The 14,222-nt window shown below is 31.3% G+C and overlaps 2 protein-coding genes across 2 annotated transcripts; one reads left to right on the forward strand and one right to left on the reverse strand.

The window, feature by feature from the left end:
- Positions 1-79: 79 nt before the first annotated feature.
- Positions 80-2,010, reverse strand: LOC140875856 (protein MOTHER of FT and TFL1). Its single transcript, XM_073279670.1, has 4 exons — positions 1,802-2,010; positions 1,471-1,532; positions 1,299-1,339; positions 80-407 (listed from the first exon to the last, which is right to left on the reverse strand). The coding sequence occupies exons 1-4, from the start codon at positions 1,994-1,996 to the stop codon at positions 187-189; spliced, it is 519 nt and encodes a 172-aa protein (XP_073135771.1). The 5' UTR covers positions 1,997-2,010; the 3' UTR covers positions 80-186.
- An 8,941-nt stretch (positions 2,011-10,951) lies between these two features.
- On the forward strand, positions 10,952-14,158 carry LOC140875329 (pentatricopeptide repeat-containing protein At4g02750). The gene is made up of 2 exons (XM_073278992.1): positions 10,952-12,512; positions 13,100-14,158. The coding sequence occupies exons 1-2, from the start codon at positions 11,043-11,045 to the stop codon at positions 13,904-13,906; spliced, it is 2,277 nt and encodes a 758-aa protein (XP_073135093.1). The 5' UTR covers positions 10,952-11,042; the 3' UTR covers positions 13,907-14,158.
- Positions 14,159-14,222: the final 64 nt, after the last annotated feature.

Genomic DNA, 14,222 nt, shown 5'->3' on the forward strand with positions numbered 1-14,222 from the left:
ATGGAGGGGTTGACGCATAGATAAAAAAAAAAAAGAAACATGAAATTGAAGCCATTAATTTATAACGTTCATGGTTCTGACTCATGCATAATCCTTCCAATAAGCACACTATATATAACTCTTAATTAAACTTATATTATATAGATTATAGCTATATATGTTGGGCTTTGGTACTATATAATAAATTCAGCGCTTTCGGTTGGCGGGTTCTTTGTGAGCATTGAAATAGACGGTGGCAACAGGCATTCCCAGATCAAAGTAATGGGCGAAGGCCCTGGTGTTGAAATGCGAGCGGCACACCGGCGGCTCTATCCCGCCCATCACGGCTTTCTGCCGGAAAAGAACCAGTATGTAGCGGTGGATCCCCACCGGTGGCCGCGGCCCTGCATACGGCAGCACCTCCTTCCCTGAAAACCACATGACCAATGCACTAATCAAGTATTATTATTATTATTATTATTATTATTAGATCTTGTAATTCATCATGTTTCATCATCATCATCATCATCATCATCATCATCAGATTAGCAACTGTATGTTTTACTTTGAATTGTATTTTCTTTTTTACAAAACGATGTTCAGATGAATACATGAGAAGCAAAAGTTATGTTTCACAAAATAAAGGTACAATTCCCAAGCAAATGGCCTGCCTAATCCCTTAAATTTCAAGAAACTAAGGATTTTCTTAAATTTTTTTTTTTTGATAAATTATAAGTTTTGGATAAAATGAAAACGAGTTATGTATTAATTTTATGTGATGTTGCCGTGCTACACGAGGATACGACGCATGTCGACCACACGTGTCAGGCTACTTTAGCGACACTTATTCAACTTTAGATTCAAACGAACAAACTGTGAAGACAAACGAACAATTATCCAATCAACCATAATTTCGTATATACATTGCTACTGCGACCTAATTAAAAATTCAGATCATGTACGTACCTGACATTCGGTTCGAATTCATATCATATATACATATAATATATATTGCCAATGCATGCAAACCAAAAGAATTTATACATACATGCAATAAGATGAGCAACATATTGGTAAAATGATTGTTTTGCTACATATATTAACTTGTAATTTTTTTTAACTACTTTGGTCCGATTAATTACTTGTGTGATATGACATGTCGTAATCTTTTTCTAATATTATATCAGTAATTTTTGGTGTTAAAAAAGCCGAAAATTAAACATTAATATATAAAAACAAAAATTTGAAAATGTAATAACCAAAACTCAAAACTGAAAAGGGATGGCAATTAATCAATTTCAAAGATAGATTTTACGTACCTCTAGCGACATTGGTGCAGCCAGGAATGTCCGTCACGATCCTTCGAAAAGCACATCAAATTAAAAATCACAACTCATGAAAAACAAAGGTAATCTTATAATATAATTAATTAATTATTTTTCAAATTTAAATATATAGTGATAGCTAGTAATTAATGTAACAATGATTTACCAATGAATCCATTCCCTCATGCTAGGCTCACTGGGACTTGGCGCATCTGGATCTGTCATCACCTGCAGCATCGATCATGCAACAAAATTAATTAATTAAACCACATAGAATTCAAGATCATCCAACACCAACACAACCCAAAAAACGCAAGACATGCAAGCTAGCTAGCTATATATATATATATAACCAATATTATCATTCATGAAAATGAACCCACCCGGCCCCATGGTTCAGTCAAGTGTAAAAATTATAACATACCAAAAAAACCCGTGATGAAGAAAAAGAATAAGAAGAAGAAGAAAGAGAGGAATATATATATATATTATTGTACCAAAGTGTAGAGATCAGTAGGAAGGCCAGAGATGAGAACTCTGGGTGGTGCTGCGGACAAGGATGGCTTGATATCGCAGCCATTAGTGACATGTTTGGGTCCATAGTAAACAGACATGTTGACAGTGGGCACGAACATGTCCACCACATCGCCAATCACCCTACCAACTACCAAAGGATCAACATTTGTTGCCATTTCAATGAATTGATACACAAATATATTATAGAGTATGTGTTGTGGATTAATGGAAAATGGGATATTTATAGAGCTATAGGAAAGAGTTGTGAGATTAGGTAGACATGCATAGGGCGATGTAAAAAGCAATACACCACGTGTGAAACCTTCATAAAACCACCCTTTTTTTTATTTTTTGTGGCCTTGCTTTGCCACGCGTCACTATATATATACTCTTTTTTATTATTATTTATTTAATTATTTGCTCCTGATGAACTATCGATATAATGATTTGGGTTTTATTTATTTATTTATTTATGTAGATATGATTCATTTTGTGGTTTCTTTCATATAATTATTTGTAACATTTAATGTGCATGCATGTGTATATATGTGTGATGTTCTCTTACATAATTTGCAGAGTATGGTTAAACAACAATTATGATAAAAAAAGTTTTTTTTTTGGTTTTGTTTTTTTAAAATAGCATTTCGAAATGTTGTTTTCATGTTTGCGAGGTTATGGAGCTTCTAATTATTAGTGCATTTTAATTAGAACGTAAGTTTTATCGAGTGTAAATTCCTCTTTTTTTTTTTCTTTTTTTTTTTCAATCAATGTATTTTAATTATACTTGTATGAGCTACTGAGTTTTTATTTCGCTTCCTTCATTTTGGGATTTTTTTTTCTCGCTTTACCGCGTTTTCTTGCGGAACTTATGTTGTCCGCTTGCAAGTTATTTCGTATTTTATGTACACGAAATGCGTTTTTTCCATGAATGAGTGATAGTTTTTGGTTATGTACATTCCATGTGAGATTCGTTATTATTCACATGTATATTCACACACTTCATCGTATGTTTTACGCGATAAGAAAATTTATATTCACGTGACTCATCGTATGTTTAACGAGATACAATATTAATGAGCATGTCACTGGATATTAGAACATTTTTTGCATATGTTTTTTCCCCAAGTACATGAACTTTAAAAATATTTTAAGTCAACGTTTTTATGTTATTTTTTTGGTTCTTTCAGAATTAAAAGGAATTTCCTTTCAAAAAAGTGAATTAAAAGGCATTTTTATAAACAGAAATAATAATAAAAAAAAGGTTTTGGTGCTCATGTGTGAACTCTCTTCGGTACATAAAATGCTCAATCGAAATGGTTGCCTTTTCGATACTCTAAGCAATTAGGAACCCAAACCATTTTCCCCCAAATGCTTCAATCATGTGTGCACTTTTGTATTAACTAGTGTATTCTAATTAATACACAATTGCCAGTGCTAATGAGTTTTTTTTCCTCTCCTTTTCTAATCAATGTATTTTAACACATACATAATTGCATGAGTTACTAAGTTATTTTTTTCTCTCTTTCTTTCTTTATTTTGTTTTTTTTTTTGCTTTACCACTTTTTCGTGCTGAATTCGTGCAATCCATTTTCGATTTATGCCATACAGAGTAAAACACATTTTCTCATGAATAAGTAACTTTTGTTTATGTAGACTTCACGCGAGATTCGTTGTTATTCACTCGATTGATTGTATGTTTTGCATGATACGTACCGTGACAAACATGCATTTAATTATATTTACACAACTCGTAGTATATTTACGTAACACAATGACGTGACTCGTCGTATGTTTCTACGTGATCATGATGCTATGATAGCTAACATGCAATCTAGATACAAAATATTTCCTACACAATATTTTACTTCTAACTAGATAATTGAACTTTAAATATATTTTAACACATTTTCATGCTGAAATCGTTTCGTCAGCTTTTGTTTTATTTTATATCTTATATAGGTGAGATGCATTTTTTTTCCTGAATAAGTAGTAATTTTTATTTATGTAGATTTCACGTGAGATTCGTTGTCATTCACATTTATATTCACGTGATTCATCGTATAATGTCTTGCGTAATATCGTGATAAGCACGTTTATATTCACACTACTCATCGTATGTCAATATAAATAATTGCATGTGTTACTAAGTTATTTTTTTTTCTCTTTTTTTTTATTTTGGGGTTTTTTGCTTTACCACGTTTTCGTGCTGAATTCGTGCTATCCATTTTCGTTTTATATCATATAGGGTGAAACATGTTTTTCTCGTGAAGAAGTACCTTTTGTTTATGTATATTTCATGCGAGATTCGTTGTTATTCGTGCAATTGATCGAATGTTTTGCATGACACAATGACAAATATGTTTATGTTTGCAACTCATCATTTGTTTTGCAGATACAATGACGCGACACATCGTATGTTCTACACTATTATTATTAACATGTAAGCTGGAGCATTTCCTACATAAATTTTTACTCTTAACTACTCGAACTTTAAATATGTTTTAACACATTTTCGTGCTGAATTCGTGCTGTCAGATTTTGTTTTATTTTATATTTTATATAAGTGAGATGTGTTTTTTTCGTGAAAGAGTAATAGTTTTTTTTATGTAGATTTCACGTGAGATTCCTTGTTATTCATGTTTATATTCACACGATCCACCGTATGTTTTAAAATACACTAATAAGCATGTTTATATTCACACGACTCATCGTATGTTTTACGTGATACATAATGCATTGATAATTAACATGTAAGTTGTATATTAAAAATGTCTTATATATATATATTGTTTCCGAAGCACTTGAACTTTAAAAATATTTTAAATCAACGTGTTTTTATGTTTTTTTTGGGTGATTTTAGGCATTTAGCATTAAAATAAATTTCTATATTTTTTTTAAAAAATAATAATTAAAAGGCATTTAAATAATAATAATAATAATAATAATAATAATAATAATAATAATAATAATAATAATAATAATAATAATAATAATAATAAAAAGAGTTCGGTGCTCTCTTCGGTACATAAAATTGCTCACGGACCCAATAATTGATCGAAAAGGATGCCTTTTCGACACTCGAAGCGATGGAAAATTTCATCCTACCTAGTAATGACAATGGGTCGGGTATGGGTAGGATATCGTGCCTCCATTTCCATACTCATTTATTAAATTCATCCTCATACCCATACCCATACCCATATCCGTCGGATGATCGGATATCCTTACCCTACCCATATACCTATTTATTGTATATACTCCATAAAAATAATTTTTTAAAAATTTTAATTATTTGATAAAACTATACTTATTTACTATATTTTTATATCAAAATTTTTAAGATAATAAAAAAATAAAACACCGAAGAAAATTTACAACCAAAGACTTATATAAAAAATAAAACTTCTAAAAAATAGCATTAGTTTTATATTAATAATTTTTATTATTTCATCCAACTAACATAATTCAACAAAAAAAAATTAAATTAGCATTTATTTAATATAAATTAATATGTATATATATATATATATATATATATAATCGGGTATCGGGTCGGGTATGGGTAGGATACCACTACATCCTCCTCCATTCCCAGTTACGAGATCCCTATACCCATTAATTTAATCGGGTCCAAAAAATGCCTCCATACCCTCCTTCGTTCGGGTCGGATATCGGGCTCCCATCGGGTTCGGAGGAAATTGCCATCCCTAATCCTACCCCATGGATTTTACCCCCACGTGATAGGTGGAAGCACATGATTGATCAAATTATGCAGGCCCCACATAATTGATGTGAGACCCCTATAATTTGAACCAATAAAAGAGTTCCACCTACCCCATGGGGTAATACCCATGAGATAGGATCGAAGTAACCCGAAGCGATTAGGAACTCAAAACCTTTCATCGCTTCGATATTCCAACAGTACTATTCCTGATTATATTACATATATATGATTTTAATTTAATTTTATATATGCTTGATTCAATATTGTGTATTTTGTTTGATACAATTATTGGTGGCATTTATTAACGTGTATATATGTTTTATTAATTACGTGGGAGTATATGTTCGAACAATAATTCTTTTTAATAATTTTTTGGATTTTTTTTTTTGAAATAATGGTTCAAAATGTTGTTTTTATGTTTTTGTGATATGAAACTTCTAATTAGTTTATTTTAACAAATAATTGTCATTGTTAGTGAGTTTTTTCTCCTCTTCTCTAATCAATGCAGTGTTCTAAAAGGCATCGCCTAGACCCGCCTAGGCATCGTTTAGGCGCTAGGCGGTTGCCCACCGTCTCACTTTCTTGCTAGGCTATGCTTCTAGGCGTTGTCCACCTAATTTCCCGCTTAGGCGGCGCCCAAGCCGCTTAGGCGAGCAGAAATCCGCCTAGACGATTACTATATTTTATTTAAAAAAATTAAAAATAAAAACTAAAAGAGAGATGCGAAGAGAGAAACAAACACATAAAGAAAGAAAAAGGGCAGAAAAAAAAGTCAAGCAAATAATTAAATCTCATATTACATGTGAAAACTTGATATCTATTAATATTTATGTTGTGTTGTTGTTATTATTATTATTATTAAAATTTATAATATTTTCGTGCAAAAACTGAAAACCATAAGACATAAAAATTATATTTTATAGTAAAACTCATGAATATTCCAAGTTATTTATTATTTAGATTTTTTAAAAAAACCTCCTAGACCCTTGTCTAGGCGGCTAGGCGCTAGGTAGTGGGTCGCCGCCCGCCTAGCGCTTTTTAAAACATTGAATATTTGAATCAATGTATTTTAACGTACACACACTTGCATGTGTTACTCAATTTTCTCTCTTCCTTTATTTGGAGTTTCTTTTTCTTTTTCTTTTTTGTTTTGTTTTGATATGTTTTCAAGATGAATTTGCACTAATCTGTTTTCGCTTTATGTTATATCTATAGGGTGAAACACATGTTTTTTCGTGAAAGAAGTTAAAATTTTCACGTGAGATTCGTTATTATTCATGTTCATATTCATAAAATTCATCATTTATTTTGCGTAATACAATGATAAGAACATTTATATTCATATGACTCATCAAATCATGGTTTTTTGTGATACAATAACGTGACTCGTCGTATATATGTTTTATGTGATGCAATGTTAATTAGCATGTAAGTTGGATATTGGAACAATATTTCCTATATACCTAAGTTTATATCAAAACTGACTTAACTTTAAAAATATTTTAAATAAATGGTGTTCTTTTTTTGTTTTTGTTTTTGTGTGCTTCTAGAATTAAAAGCATTTGAAAAATAGGAATAATCAAAAAAAAATTTGGTGAACACATTCTTAGCTCTCTCTCTCTCTCATTTTGGAAATTTTTGCTTTAACACGTTTTCTTGCTGAATTCATGCTATCGGTTTTCGATTTATGTTATATAGATGTTTTCATGCTCAATTCGTGTTCTCTGACGGTTTTCGATTTATATTATATAGCGTGAAATACGTTTTTTTTTTTTTTGTTGAAAAAGCTGTAATTTTTGTTTATTTAGATTTTACGTGAGACGTTGTGTTATTGACGTTTATAATTACGTAATTTATCGTACGTTTTGCGTGATACAGTTGTAAGCATTATTTAAGTGACTTATGTTATATAGGACGAAATGTATTTTTTCGTGAATAAGTGATTTTGATTGTGTGAATTTTCCGCTAGATTTATTGTTGTTCACATTTACGTTCAAGCAATTCATAGTATGTTTGCATGATATAATAATAAGCACATTTATCTTTACACAACTCATCGTATGTTTTTACTTACGTGATAGTATGATAAGTTGATAACTAGCATGTTACATGGATATTCATTAATTCCTATATATCAATTTAATAGATGGAGTATGATCATCATTCACCATCACAACAATATCATTTAAATTTCATAATTTATAAACTATACTTTCCTAAATGAAATATGTTCACCCAAAAAAAATCGTTTTGGGAATGACAGTTTTATACCAACTAGTAAAAACACGTGCGTCACGCACGTGTGTATATATATAATCTATTTATAATCAGTGGCTCGTATTACTTAAAGTTATAATCATATTTTTTAAAATTTATTTCCTAAAATTAAAATCCACCTTCTTAATATATAGGTCAATATTTCCAAAAAAATATAGATCTAAATTATGAAATTTAGTTCTGATATGATATATGATGATGTTCTCTATCCATATATTTTTTTAAACACATCTTTTATAACTGTAAATCTTGATTAAACTTTTGAAGTGGTTCTTTATGAAATGCAAAAATCATGTGCATTATTTTAAGCTACTAAAAATTTTTAGAATTTAATTTTAAAATTTATTATTAATTTTGTATCTCATATATATTTCCTCATAATTTTTTCTAAATAATTTTAGTAATTAAAATTAAACACGTCAATTTTAGGACTGATTACCATTTCATTATCACTTATACATCTTCATAAATTGCTTACCATGAATAAATTTTCTTGAAAAAAAATTAAATTAAATCATCATGTCAAGTAACGATGGTGGTCGATGGAAAATTAAATAAAATACCGTTTTTAAAGCTTTGAAGCTTAATTATAGCACTAATTTATTGCTTTTACCCACCTTCTAATTCAAGAAATTATTAGAATTCAATTCTTTCCATAAAAAACGTCCATTACAACTACAACATAAAAATGAATTAGATGTCGAAGAAAGAATAATTATGGGAGAAGGAAATATTGTAAATTATATATAGGGGTGAAATATATTCAATTAATGTTGTAGTTATGAGAGTTCAATAGAGACAATTAGTTAATTCAAATAAAAAGAAAAAAATAGTTATCCTAAATTTGGTTTTATTTGATAATTGTTGTTACTATTAAAATATAATTTCTTATCCGTTTTATGGTTTTTGTTATTATTATAATTTAAACATAGCATTGTTTATTATTTTTAGCATTTAATAATTTAAAAATATCATTGTATATATAATTCATATTTTAATTAAATACTAATGTAATTGATCTAGTATTTCATTGAAACTAATATCTCAATTTTATATTTATATCCAAAACTATTTTTCAATCCGCTACAAAATACTATAGAATAAAAATGAAAAAGTTTTTATTTCACAATTTGAAAATTTTGTCCTTTCATTCACAATTTTAAATTTTTTAAAGGAAAATTACATTTTACATTGTTCATGAATTTGAAAATATTTATTTTAGACAATGAAAAGTGAGCAATATTAGGTCGATACAATTATTATGTTTGTGTAATTATTATTATTTAATATTTTGTTCTTCTTGTATCTATCTATACAAAAATATCAAGGTTTCAAAAATAAGTTTTTTTTAATTCTAACATTTGTTAAATTACTATTGGAAGTATTAACTTTTTATTTTTTTCTTTTGAAATTATTTACAAAAATATTTTCTTTAATTGATTTTGTTTGTAAAAAATGCATGCTACATTGTTCATAGATGCAAAAAATGTTTATTTTTAGTCAATTAAAAAAATGAGTAATATTAGGTGGTATAATTATTAAGTTTGTATAATCTATTTAAATCTATACAAAACTATAAAAATCTCATAAATATATATACCCTTTTAATTTTTAATTCTAAACTTATTTTAAATTACTGTCGAAAGTTATAACTTTTTGTTTTTCTTTTCTTTTTTTAAATTGTTTTCTTTACAAAAATATTTCTTTTAATTTTATTATTTAGTTAATTAAATGAAAATAAATCCCACCCAAAATCTTGACATAATGGAATTTTATTTTAGGCTCAATATGTTGTAACAGTTTTTTGATTTATTTATTCTAATCAACCCACTAATACTGCATTAATATGTAATAATTAGTAAGTAATGTATTTTGCATTTATTTATATAAAAACTTATATATTTACTTTTATGTCCTAGTCATTATTTAACTTTTACATTTATATCTTTATATGTATTTATTTTTATATAAAATTGTAAAAATGTGTAAAGTAAAAGGACAAATTTGTGAATTCATAATTGTAAAACTGTCTTTTTATTCACACTTTTAGATATGTAATAAAATAATAATAATAATAATCAGGGGCGGCCCAGGCCCTGGGCGGCCAGGGCACGCGCCCAGGGCCACACCCTTGTGTGGGGCCAAAATTTTCTTTTAAAATATTATATATATATATATATATATATATTATATATTATGCTATCACACAAGATTCATCAACATAAAAAAAGGATTTGCGTTTTTAATTTTGAGAGTTTCGATAATACTTTGCCTTTTTGTTAGTTTGTGGCTGCGTGCGATTACGTGAATTGACTATCAATAGTTTAAGAATTCAAAAAATAGAAAAGTATAAAATTTACGAAAACATACAAACACATTCAATAAAATGATCCAAGGTATGAATTACAAGACTCTTGTTTAATTTTATTTTATTTTCAAATTTTGATATATTGTTTAATCTTATTTTGATTTAATGTTTTTGTTCACATTATTTTGGTTTAAGGTAAGATGTTAATATTGTTGTAATTTCACATAGATTCTAAAAATTCGAGGATTACGGGTCTGAAAATGAATATTTTTCCTATGATCGTGGTTGCATATCAAATTTTATTGACTATTTCTGTGACTGTAGCATCGGTTGAGAAAAAGTTTTTCCAAGTTAAAATGCATCGGTTGAGAAAAAGTTTTTCCAAGTTAAAATTACTGAAATCTTATTTGAGAACCACAATGAGTCAAGAAGAACTGAATGATTTGGCGATCCTCTGCATTAAAAAAATATATTGGAAGATATATTTTATGACGACATAATTGATGATTTTGTTTCAAAAAATATAAGAAGAGCTAATTTTAAATAATATTTTTTGTTGATTAAATTATTTTAAAGAATTATGTTAATCTTCTTTCATTTGTGTACTTTATTGATTTATATATTTTGTTTTATTTTAATTATGTTATTCGAATATATATATATATAAATTTTCAAGTTAATACGAAAGAGTTCATAATTTAAATTTTGCCGTCTCGTTTTTCTTAGGATCGCCTCTTATAATAATTATAATAATAATAATAGATAATAGATAATAGATTAAACATAATTAATTAATTTTTTCAAGTGTGGATTTTGGTTTTGTTCACGTTTTTGAATCCCATAAACGAAAGGAAATTGTGCAGGTTAACTTGTGTATGGTTGAGCTATGAAATGAGAATCCTTGCCGCAATCCATGCGTTTCATCAGACAACTGCAGACAACTTTCTGTCGTTCCTACCAGACAAGGACGAGAATCCATGCTCAAGCTACCACCTTGCCAGAGCGCGGGAACAACAAAGTTACGGACTCCGATGTAGTGAAGTGCAACATCGCCATTACCGATTATATGCGAAATGGCCAATGCAATGCGGCATTGCGTTTGTTCAACTCTATGCCTCGGAAAACTCCCGTTTCTTACAACACTATGATATCTGGGTACCTCTCAAATAGCAAGTTTGATCTCGCTCAGAAGCTGTTCGATGTCATGCCGCAGAGGGACTTGGTTTCTTGGAATGTGATGCTGAGTGGGCATGTAAAGAACAAGAATCTTGGGGCAGCTCGTCTCTTGTTCGACGAAATGCCTGCAAAGGATGTTGTCTCATGGAATGCTATGTTGTCGGGGTATGCACAGAACGGCCTGGTACATGATGCCAGGAGAATTTTTGATTTGATGCCGGAGAAAAATGAGATCTCTTGGAATGGGATTCTTGCCGCTTATGTTCAAAATGGGATGATCGAGCTGGCTAGGAGGTTGTTTGATAGCAAGGAGAAGTGGGCTGTGGTTTCTTGGAATTGTTTGATGGGTGGTTACTTGAAGCAGAGGCGGATGGTCGAAGCAAGAGAGATTTTTGATCGTATGCCTGTCAGGGATGAAGTATCATGGAATACTATGATTACTTGTTATGCTCAAAATGGGAAGCTGGACGAGGCAAGGAGGTTATTCGAGGAGTCCCCAGTTCGTGATGTCTTTACATGGACAGCAATGGTGTCAGGTTATATACAAAATGGTAAATTAGACGAGGCAAGGGGAATCTTTGACGAGATGCCAGAGAAAAGTGTCGTTTCTTGGAACGCAATGATCGCTGGATATGTACAGAGCAAGAACATGGATCTGGCTAGAGAATTCTTTGACGCTATGCCTTGTAGGAATATTAGTTCGTGGAATACGATAATTACTGGTTATTCTCAAAATGGAGACATTGCTCATGCTAGAAGCTTGTTTGATAGAATGCATCAACGGGATTGCATCTCTTGGGCAGCAATAATTGCCGGTTATGCTCAGAGTGGAGATAGTGAGGAGGCAATACGAATGTTTGTCGAAATGAAGAGGGACGGAGAGAGGATAAATAGATCAGCATTTACTAGTGTATTGAGTACATGCTCTGATGTTGCAGCTTTTGAGCTGGGGAAGCAAATACATGGCCGCGTAACTAAAGCAGGATATGAGTTTGGCTGCTTTGTGGGGAATGCTCTCCTTGCCATGTACTGTAGATGTGGGAGCATTGATGAGGCACAGGAAGTGTTTATGGGAATCCAGCATAGGGATGTTGTCTCGTGGAACACCATCATTATTGGTTATGCAAGACATGGATTTAGCAAAGAAGCACTTGAGCATTTTGACTCCATGAAACAGGCATACATCCAGCCTGATGAAGTTACCATGGTAAAGTTTGTGGTTGAGTTTATACTTGTCCTCGTTTTTCACAAGCTTGGCTCAAGGATTCTTGAATCCACCTGTATGTTATAATAGTATTGCAGAAGTGAACGAGTTTGTTTATCGGTTCATTTTGAATTCCTACTCATGCTGTTAACTTCATGAATAACTTATATCCTTTAATTGTTCAGCATTTTGCATCGAGTCTATCACTCAATCCCATGTTGTGGGATCAATCTTACTTTAGAAACACCGTTCATAAACTTTTCCTCCTTTTAAATATCAGGAAATGTATGTTTTGGGAGTTGAAGGTAGCTGAAGTTCACCCTATAATTTCTCAAGCCATACCATGAATTTTGTGATCCTTCTTTTTTAGTTCACATTCCCCAGCTATGAAAATTTAATGAGCAAATAAAGAAAAAATAACTGTGAAAAAGGCCTTTTTTTCCCAAAGATGCGAGCATTTATTATCTGTGCAAAATATGTGCAGGTGAAGGAAAGTGTTTCATTCTATGTTTCACCATTCTGAGTAGGGGCAATCTCTCTGTGTCTGTTGATTGCTGGCATCAGTACTCACTTGTGCTGTTTTCATTTAGGTTGGTGTTCTGTCCGCATGTAGTCACACCGGCTTGGTAGAGTTGGGCAGAAAGTACTTTGATTCCATGAATCAAGATTATGGCATAGTGGCAAATTCCAAGCACTACACTTGCATGATTGATCTTTTGGGCCGCGCAGGACGGCTAGATGATGCTCAAAACCTGATGAAAAATATGCCTTTCGAGCCAGATGCAGCAACCTGGGGGGCCCTCCTTGGTGCCAGCCGGATTCACGGAAATACCGAGTTAGGAGAAAAGGCAGCTGAAATGATATTTGCATTGGAACCTTGGAATGCTGGAATGTATGTTCTTCTTTCGAATTTATATGCAGTTTCTGGCAGGTGGCGTGATGTCAATAAAATGAGATTTAAAATGTGGGATACTGGCGTTAAAAAAATTCCGGGTTATAGCTGGGTGGAAGTTCAGAACAAGATTCACACGTTTTCAGTAGGAGACTTTGCTCATCCAGAGAGTGATAGGATCCTTGCTTTCTTGGAAGAGCTAGATTTGAAGATGAAACTGGATGGTTATATCTCAACCACAAAACTGGTTCTACATGATGTAGAAGAAGAGGAGAAGCAGCAGATGCTGAAGTACCATAGTGAAAAATTAGCTGTTGCATATGGAATTATCAAGATACCCGAAGGGAGACCTGTTCGCGTTTTTAAAAACTTGCGGGTTTGTGAGGACTGCCATACGGCTATCAAACACATGGCGAAGATCATGGGCAGATCGATAATCTTGCGTGATCCTAACCGATTCCATCATTTCAATGGGGGAGAATGTAATTGTGGGGATTACTGGTAAGTGACCCTGACATTATGCAGACAAAAATGGTGAAAATGACATTTCAAGAATCCAGAGGAGCTGTGTGATGTGTTATTGTCCAAAGTAACTCAAAGTGATTCAAATTTCAGCAAACTTGACTATGGCAAATTGCCCCAGTGTAATTGGTGAAGAGATGCATAACAGAAACCCGGTCATCAGCTGAAGGAGATATATGTTGATAATAGCTGGGTGTTTTGGAAATTGGAAGTACAAATTTTAAAATTATCAATTTTCATTTCGATTTTGAAAATTCTTGTAAATATGTAAAATTGTTGATACTGATAAAATTTTAAAT

The sequence above is a fragment of the Henckelia pumila genome, chromosome 1, assembly GCF_033568475.1.
Source record: "Henckelia pumila isolate YLH828 chromosome 1, ASM3356847v2, whole genome shotgun sequence".
Classification (NCBI taxonomy): Eukaryota; Viridiplantae; Streptophyta; class Magnoliopsida; order Lamiales; family Gesneriaceae; genus Henckelia; species Henckelia pumila.

Excerpts from the sequence above, each read along its gene's own strand:
- LOC140875856 (XM_073279670.1), bottom strand. The coding sequence starts at position 1,996 with ATGGCAACAAATGTTGATCCTTTGGTAGTTGGTAGGGTGATTGGCGAT. Across the intron at positions 1,533-1,801 it reads CTACTGATCTCTACACTTTG|GTGATGACAGATCCAGATGC; the intron begins GTACAATAATAT and ends TCGATGCTGCAG. Across the intron at positions 408-1,298 it reads CTGCACCAATGTCGCTAGAG|GGAAGGAGGTGCTGCCGTAT; the intron begins GTACGTAAAATC and ends TGTGGTTTTCAG.
- LOC140875329 (XM_073278992.1), top strand. The coding sequence starts at position 11,043 with ATGCGTTTCATCAGACAACTGCAGACAACTTTCTGTCGTTCCTACCAG. Across the intron at positions 12,513-13,099 it reads AGCCTGATGAAGTTACCATG|GTTGGTGTTCTGTCCGCATG; the intron begins GTAAAGTTTGTG and ends GTTTTCATTTAG.